Source organism: Aulonocara sp. 'chitande type north' Nkhata Bay, linkage group LG20 (genome assembly GCF_057382095.1).
Source record: "Aulonocara sp. 'chitande type north' Nkhata Bay isolate Kocher_YH1m ecotype deep benthic linkage group LG20, A_spYH_male_GT1.1, whole genome shotgun sequence".
NCBI lineage: Eukaryota > Metazoa > Chordata > Actinopteri > Cichliformes > Cichlidae > Aulonocara > Aulonocara sp. 'chitande type north' Nkhata Bay.
In genome coordinates, this window is record NC_141363.1 from 22,939,661 (window position 1) to 22,946,693 (window position 7,033).

A 7,033-nucleotide genomic window follows, 5' to 3' on the forward strand; every position below is an offset into this window, starting at 1 on the left:
GCGAACAGGAGCTGCTCAGAGTCAGTTCTGCTGCTTTCATAGGAGCAGATTAAATCTCCAAAATCTGAATTTTGTCAGTTCAAATACTTTTTAAGGGGTGATACTGGGCTGCTGTATGGATTTATTGGAATTAGGAGTGAAGCGGCACACATGCATTTCTTTATCAAAGCCTAATTTTTTACTTCACTTTAAACACAGTGTGACGCATTAATATGAACAAATGGGGCATATGTTGTCACGTTGCTTCCCTAACGTCTAGCAGAGCCCCACAAAAATTTCCACTTCGTTAATTTTCACATAGTCAAATATAAAAGCATAAAAAAAGGATGCAGATGATTGAAAATAAAGGATGAGGCTCTAGAGGGATTTGAATAGCAATTTACTTAAAAGAAAAGGAAGGGACTGAAAGGGTTTTAAATAAAAGGAGATTAAAATGAGGCATACGTGCTTTGAAACCTGCCTGACAGACAGAAATCCAGTGTGAATGAAGCCTTACTGAACAATTTTCCACTTCTAATGCTTGATGGAAACCCTTTTTGTCTCTCTGCTTGTCTGTCTTCCAGGGTAAAAGCTTCACTTACTATCCAAACCCAGTTTTATTTCCAATCAACCGAGAAAATCTAGATGTGCCGTTCCGTTTCAAACCTGGAGGAGTGATCGCTGTGGAGGTACAGCAACTGTCGTACGTGAATCCTGAGCCATGCAGACGGAATAAATTCAGATTTAACCTCCGTTTCTGTCTCTTTTCGTCCGTCAGGGCCAGGACCTGACCAGAGCCATGTCCAAAGAGGAAGTGAAGGCTTGGCTTGGAGATCAGGAGTGTGACGTGAAAACTTTGGACAGTACTCACCTGTACTGTGACCCTCCAGAGGTCCAACCACTCAGTGTGGATGACAGCCATGAACTTCCTAGCCTCAAGGTGATCTTTGGTTTTGAGCTGTTGGCTTTTACAGGGATTCATATCCAAGGCAGAAATGCTTTTTAGGGTTTTTTCCAGCTCGGTTGGTATACAAGGGCCAGTGGTTTACTCATTCTCACACTCAGCCTTTTTCACTCTCTGTCTGCATGTCTTCTGTTAGGTTTTCATGGGAAACCTGCAAGTGGACCTGGGATTGGTTCAGTACGACAGCAACTCTCTGCTGCCTGCTGTCCCATTGGCTGCTCAGATCGGTTTGGGGGCAGGAGCAGCTGTCATCATCCTGTCAGTGTTGGTCATCATCCTCATGTACAGGTAAGTATCCACCTGTGTGTGAAACCAGGTGTGTTTTTAGGCGACTTTTCTGTGCTGTTGTGACGTCTTGTTTTGGATTTTGTTTCCTCTCAAACGCCTTTATTTGTATTTTTGTGCTTAAAAAACAAAAAGGACAATCACTTCATTTTTGTCTGCAGTGACATTTTAAAAGTCGACTCAATGTTTTTATGAGAATATTCTTCATCTCATCATTAATCTTCAGTGTTTTTGTTTTGTTGTTTTTTGCTTTGTGCAGGAGGAAAAGTAAACAGGCTCTCCGAGATTATAAAAAGGTTTTACTGCAGTTAGAAACTCTGGAGATCAACGTGGGAGATCAGTGCCGCAAAGAGTTCACTGGTATGAAAACACATTTTAAATGAACTGCAAACCGTCGTATTGTGTTGGACTTCTTAGTCATCTGGATTTCCTGATGGCAGATCTGCCCAAAAATGTTAAAACTTTAAAGATTTACTGAGCCCTCTGTGTTTGATTGGATACATTTAAATTTAAACTCTTTACGTTTTTGAAATCTCAAGCTGCCATTTGCTCCTCGTATACCTCTTGTCCTTCAGACCTGATGACAGAGATGATGGATCTGAGCAGTGATGTGGGAGGACCAGGAGTCCCCCTCTTGGACTACAGGATATATGCAGAGAGAGTTTTCTTCCCTGGCCAGCAGACGGCGCCACTGAGTCGTCAGCTAGATCTGCCTGAGTCGAGGAGGCAGACTGTGGAGCAGGGCCTGCAGCAGCTCAACAACCTGCTCAATAACAGACTCTTCCTCACCAGGGTGAGTGGAGATAGTGGGAGGAGGCAGGAGAATGGCCATATGACGTCTAAGACTCACAGGTGACATTTTTTCTATATGCCTCTGTGTGTGTGTGTCTCAGTTCATCCACACTTTGGAGGCCCAGCAGGGTTTCTCCCAGCGAGATCGTGGCTACGTGGCCAGCCTGCTCACCATGGCTCTGCACGACAAACTGGAATACTTCACTGAAGTCATGAAGAGCCTGCTGCAGGACCTGGTGCAGCAGTATGTTGCCAAGAACCCCAAACTCATGCTGCGCCGGTACGCAAAGCAAAAGCAACTTCAGTCACATTAGAACTCAACAGGAAGTCTTTTCAGGTTTAAAGGTGTCTGTCCTACTGATGTCTTGGCTTGCCTGTTTGTCTTTCAGAACAGAGACGGTCGTTGAGAAGATGTTGACCAACTGGATGTCCATCTGCCTCTATTCCTTCCTGAAGGTAAGTGTCTCTCTGGCTCTGTCCCACTGCCTGTCCCATCTCACCAGGTCCCTGACCACATCCCAGTAGAATCATTGAGGTGTAGTCCATTTTTCTTTTGCCATAATTGTTAATTCACATTTCAGCAGAGGGTATCCAGAGATTGATACATTTCTTTTTGAGTGTTGTGAATTAGAACCAATCAAAAAACACGAGATTGTCTCAGTGTTGGGTATAAAACTACCATGCATAATGTTGGCAACCCGGTCGCTGCTCTTTTTGTCTATCAGGAGGTGGCGGGAGAGCCTCTCTACATGCTCTACAGAGCCATAAAGTATCAGGTGGACAAAGGGCCGGTGGATGCTGTGACGGGAAAAGCCAAACGAACGCTCAATGACAGTCACCTGCTGCGGGAGGACATTGAATATTGCTCAGTGGTAACCAGAGTAACAGACATCACACTGATCTGCAGCTGAATCACTGATTCATTTATGACAAGTCATCTCTTTCTCTCAGACTCTGACAGTGCTGGTGAAAAACGGAGTCGAAGTTCAGCCATGTCCTGTTAAAGTGCTCGACACCGACACGATCACACAGGTACATGCTTGTTTGTACGGTAGGGCGGTGTCTATTTTTAATGCCTTCACACCTTTTGGTTATACTGCATATGATGGTGATAGTTATTGTGGCTACAAATATATATTTGATTAGCTGAATAAACCTTGCTTGGCATCATTTCAATTCAATTCAGTTTTATTTATACAGCACCAAATCACAACAACAGTTGCCTTAAGGCGCTTTATGTTGTAAGGTAGACCCTACAATAATACATACAGAGAAAAACCCAACAGTCACATGACCCCCTATGAGCAAGCACTTTGGGTGACAGTGGGAAGGAAAAACTCCCTTTTAAAAGGAAGAACCCTATGCCAGAACCAGGCTCAGGGAGGGGCAGCCATCTGCTGCGACCATATGCTGCTGCATAAGAAATAATAGATGATTTAATAATTACTGATGTTTCATCAAGGGACAACTGTTAGGTCATGCAAGCAGCTATTAATCAGTGGCTACAGCCCATATAGCTGCAACTGAGGGCAGCTGTACTCTGTCAAAACCGAAGTCCTGATGTTGCAAACCTGCAAGCTGGAAGGCGGAACAGGTGTTAAATGATGATTTTAAAAAAGTGTTATTTTATCTAAACTGTATTGGTTATATTAATAATACTAATAATACTGTGTGTGTTCATTTGCAGTGTTCATTTGCAATGAAAAGCCCCTGCAGTTAGTAACTGCTAAAGTTAGCCACCTTTGACTAGTTTTCTTACTTTTAGAGTTTTCATTTAGGCAATTACTCTTTGGGGAAATGCCTACCTTCTTGTTTCTGGTTGCCGAAGGGTCCAGTGGCATTTGCAGTGTCTAGCATTGCCATCTTTTGTCTCACCTTTCTGACCTTCTGCAATGTAAGCCCCTCCCAGTCTCGCTATTTTTCACGGCTCACTGAGCTCAGCTACATCGATCCATCGATAAAAAGTGCCCTCTGGTGGCATGTTCTTTCTGTTGCACTACAATACAAAATTTCACTGCAGCATTTAATTTCAGATTCATAGAAGTAGTGGCATGTTCTTTCTGTTGCACTACAATACAAAATTTCACTGCAGCATTTAATTTCAGATTCATAGAAGTAGTCGTCTATATTCTTAATTCCACTGGGATTTCTAAATACCTTTGTCACTTTGCTGTCTGCTTGTGTTCAGGTGAAAGATAAGATTCTGGATCAGGTCTACAGAGGAGCTCCATTCTCTCAGAGACCATCAGCTGACAGTCTTGACCTCGGTAAACACCTGTCTCACCTATCTGTTGTATGAGATGGCTGAAAGTAGATTAAATTGGCCGAAGCATTAGTGGGTGTTTTAAATATTCGGTTAGTGGATCTGAGAATGCATAGTGTCATCATATCCGTAGATCCAGACTGGCAGCTCATATGTACCTGTTTCTTTGTCAATAGAGTGGCGTTCAGGCCAAGCAGGTCATCTGACCTTGTCGGATGATGATGTCACAGCAGTGGTTCAAGGTCGTTGGAAACGACTCAACACACTGCAGCACTATAAGGTGAAAACAACTGGCCAATCGTGTTCCACCATCACCACCTTCTCTGCTCCTCCTTCCAGTTGTCCATCTCCTTGTTCACATCGTTCTCTGCTCTTTGGTTCTTCAGGTTCCCGATGGCGCCACAGTCGCTCTCATCCCTCGTTCTCAAAGTTCAGGTGGAGTGGGAGTCAACCAGGTCTTCCAAACTGGAGAGAGTAAGAAACACATCTTAACAGAATATCTCAATATTAAAAATATAATATAACCCTAAAATCTAATACTCCCAGAGATTAAAATTAATGTAGCACAAAAAAGAGGAAAAATAAAACTCTGTGTAAAAGTATTACACCAAAACATGGTGGCTGACCGTCTCTTTATGGTGGCTGCAGAAACGCCAATGCTGGAGGGTGAGGAGGAGGAGGGTCTCCGTCTATGGCACCTGGTGAAGAGCAGTGAAGATCCTGAAATCCCAAAACACAGAAAGAGCAGTATGAGGGAGAGGGAGAGAGCCAAGGCCATCCCAGAGATTTACCTGACCAGGCTGCTGTCCATGAAGGTAACACACATATCCTTACCTTTAAGCATTGTGGGGACGTCAGACATTGTGGGCACCATTGATTCTGGAGGTTAAACAGCAAATTAATTTCACATGGTGGAGATATGCGCAAAATAGATGTGTGTGTGTGTGTTCTGATATTAGTGTGTGTGTGTTGTTGCCATACCATCTTTTACCACTAGGGGGCGGTAAAGAGTTAACTCTCCACCACACACCTCCACAGACAAACTCTTGGTCTGAGGAGTGTGTGGGATAAACACTAAAACCTTTACAGGTATACCTGTTAAATTTAAGGTTATTTTTGTGCAGACTTGTTTGTTTGGTCTCCATTCTATCAGGTAGCTGTCCTTGCCATGTGATAAGTACAAACAAATACACGCCAGAGAACTGACCGCCTGGCTATCTGTCCTTCAACTTTACTTTTCTGTCTCTCACTAGGGGACATTGCAAAAGTTTGTGGATGACGTGTTTGTGGCGATACTCAGTACAAAGCGTCCTCCTCCGATCGCCGTGAGGTTTTTCTTCGACTTTTTGGACGACATGGCTGAGAAACATGGAATTGACGACCCAGAAACTGTCCACATCTGGAAGACCAACAGGTGAGGCACACATCTGGTTATCCGATCGAGATTTTCAACTCCCACAACCCTCTCACCCCTTTCCCTCTCTCTGACCCATGTCTTTCTCCCTCCAGTCTCCCTCTTAGGTTCTGGGTCAACATCCTGAAGAACCCTCAGTTCGTTCTGGACGTTCAGGTGACCGACAGCATCGACGCCGTTCTGTCTGTCATCGCTCAGACCTTCATAGACTCTTGCACCACCTCTGAGCACAAAGTGGGACGGGTAAAAATTCTGTCTCTTGTTCAGCCTGGCTATGTATTGGTTTTGGTTTTTTGATTTTGTTTTCTAGGCTTCATGGTTACTTTTTCTCCAATCAGGACTCGCCTGTAAACAAGCTGCTGTACGCCAGAGAGATCCCCAGATACAAACAGCTGGTGGAAAGGTGAGACAGCTTCTTGTCCCCATTGTTTAACTCATAATGCACTATAGAGAGACTGTTTTTATGCTGTGGGGAAGATAAGATCTAATTTAGCTGATGATTCTTTGAGCCCGAGAGCCGCAGTACTGATAACCTTCTGTGTATGCGCTCAGGTATTACAGTGACATCCACAGTGCTGCGTCAGGCTGTTATCAAGAGATGAATTCCACTCTGACTGAACTTTCTGGGGTCAGTAAACACAGACTGAACAGAGCCTGAAATACTGAAATTCAGCTGTAAGAAAAACTGATGTTAAAACTGTCTTTGCCTGTCTGCCTCCAGAGTTTTGCATCAGAAATGAACAATCTTGTGGCTCTCCATGAGCTCTACAAGTACATCAACAAATATTATGATCAGGTAGTACACACACACACACACACACACACACACACACACACACTTGTTTTTATATCTCATTGGCATAATGCTTTCCCTAGCCCCTAACCATCAAAAATTAATGCCTAACCCTAACCCTCAACCTGACACTAAAACCACATTTTGAGTCTCAAACATGCCTTCAAACTCGTAGGAATGGGTATTTTGTCCCCGTAAGTGACTGTTGGTCTCCACAATTTTAGTAGCATGCAAATTTTCTGTCCTCACATAGATGTCTAAACATGTACACACACACACAGGCTATGGGCTGGTAATGGCTTGGATGCTATTGGGATGTAGATGGACGGATCAATGGATGGATACTTTAATACTTTAATTTCCCTTGTGGCATCAATATTGTGTTACAGCAGCAAGATAAAAATAAAAATAATGGAGTCTACAATAAATAAGCAACATAGTTAAAATAAAGGTGCCACCTATTAATGAGGGCCTTATACTGTGAGAGAGTGCTGCATGGTATTTATATAAAAGTGATAAAAACAGTAAAGAATGGGATCGTCT

General features: G+C 43.4%; 1 protein-coding gene across 2 annotated transcripts in view; it reads left to right on the forward strand.

Moving 5' to 3' along the window:
• Nucleotides 1-7,033, forward strand: part of plxnb3 (plexin B3) — a 96,208-nt gene that overhangs the window by 84,347 nt on the left and 4,828 nt on the right. For both annotated transcript variants that reach the window (XM_086278846.1, XM_086278847.1), the window contains 18 exons: nucleotides 564-668; nucleotides 758-919; nucleotides 1,080-1,231; nucleotides 1,488-1,588; nucleotides 1,804-2,021; nucleotides 2,122-2,300; nucleotides 2,410-2,476; nucleotides 2,746-2,892; nucleotides 2,972-3,052; nucleotides 4,209-4,287; nucleotides 4,460-4,563; nucleotides 4,670-4,757; nucleotides 4,932-5,098; nucleotides 5,537-5,697; nucleotides 5,793-5,940; nucleotides 6,036-6,100; nucleotides 6,250-6,325; nucleotides 6,419-6,493. In XM_086278846.1, coding sequence (XP_086134972.1) covers nucleotides 564-668; nucleotides 758-919; nucleotides 1,080-1,231; nucleotides 1,488-1,588; nucleotides 1,804-2,021; nucleotides 2,122-2,300; nucleotides 2,410-2,476; nucleotides 2,746-2,892; nucleotides 2,972-3,052; nucleotides 4,209-4,287; nucleotides 4,460-4,563; nucleotides 4,670-4,757; nucleotides 4,932-5,098; nucleotides 5,537-5,697; nucleotides 5,793-5,940; nucleotides 6,036-6,100; nucleotides 6,250-6,325; nucleotides 6,419-6,493 — 2,175 coding nt within the window. The remainder of the gene's footprint in view (nucleotides 1-563; nucleotides 669-757; nucleotides 920-1,079; nucleotides 1,232-1,487; nucleotides 1,589-1,803; nucleotides 2,022-2,121; nucleotides 2,301-2,409; nucleotides 2,477-2,745; nucleotides 2,893-2,971; nucleotides 3,053-4,208; nucleotides 4,288-4,459; nucleotides 4,564-4,669; nucleotides 4,758-4,931; nucleotides 5,099-5,536; nucleotides 5,698-5,792; nucleotides 5,941-6,035; nucleotides 6,101-6,249; nucleotides 6,326-6,418; nucleotides 6,494-7,033) is intronic.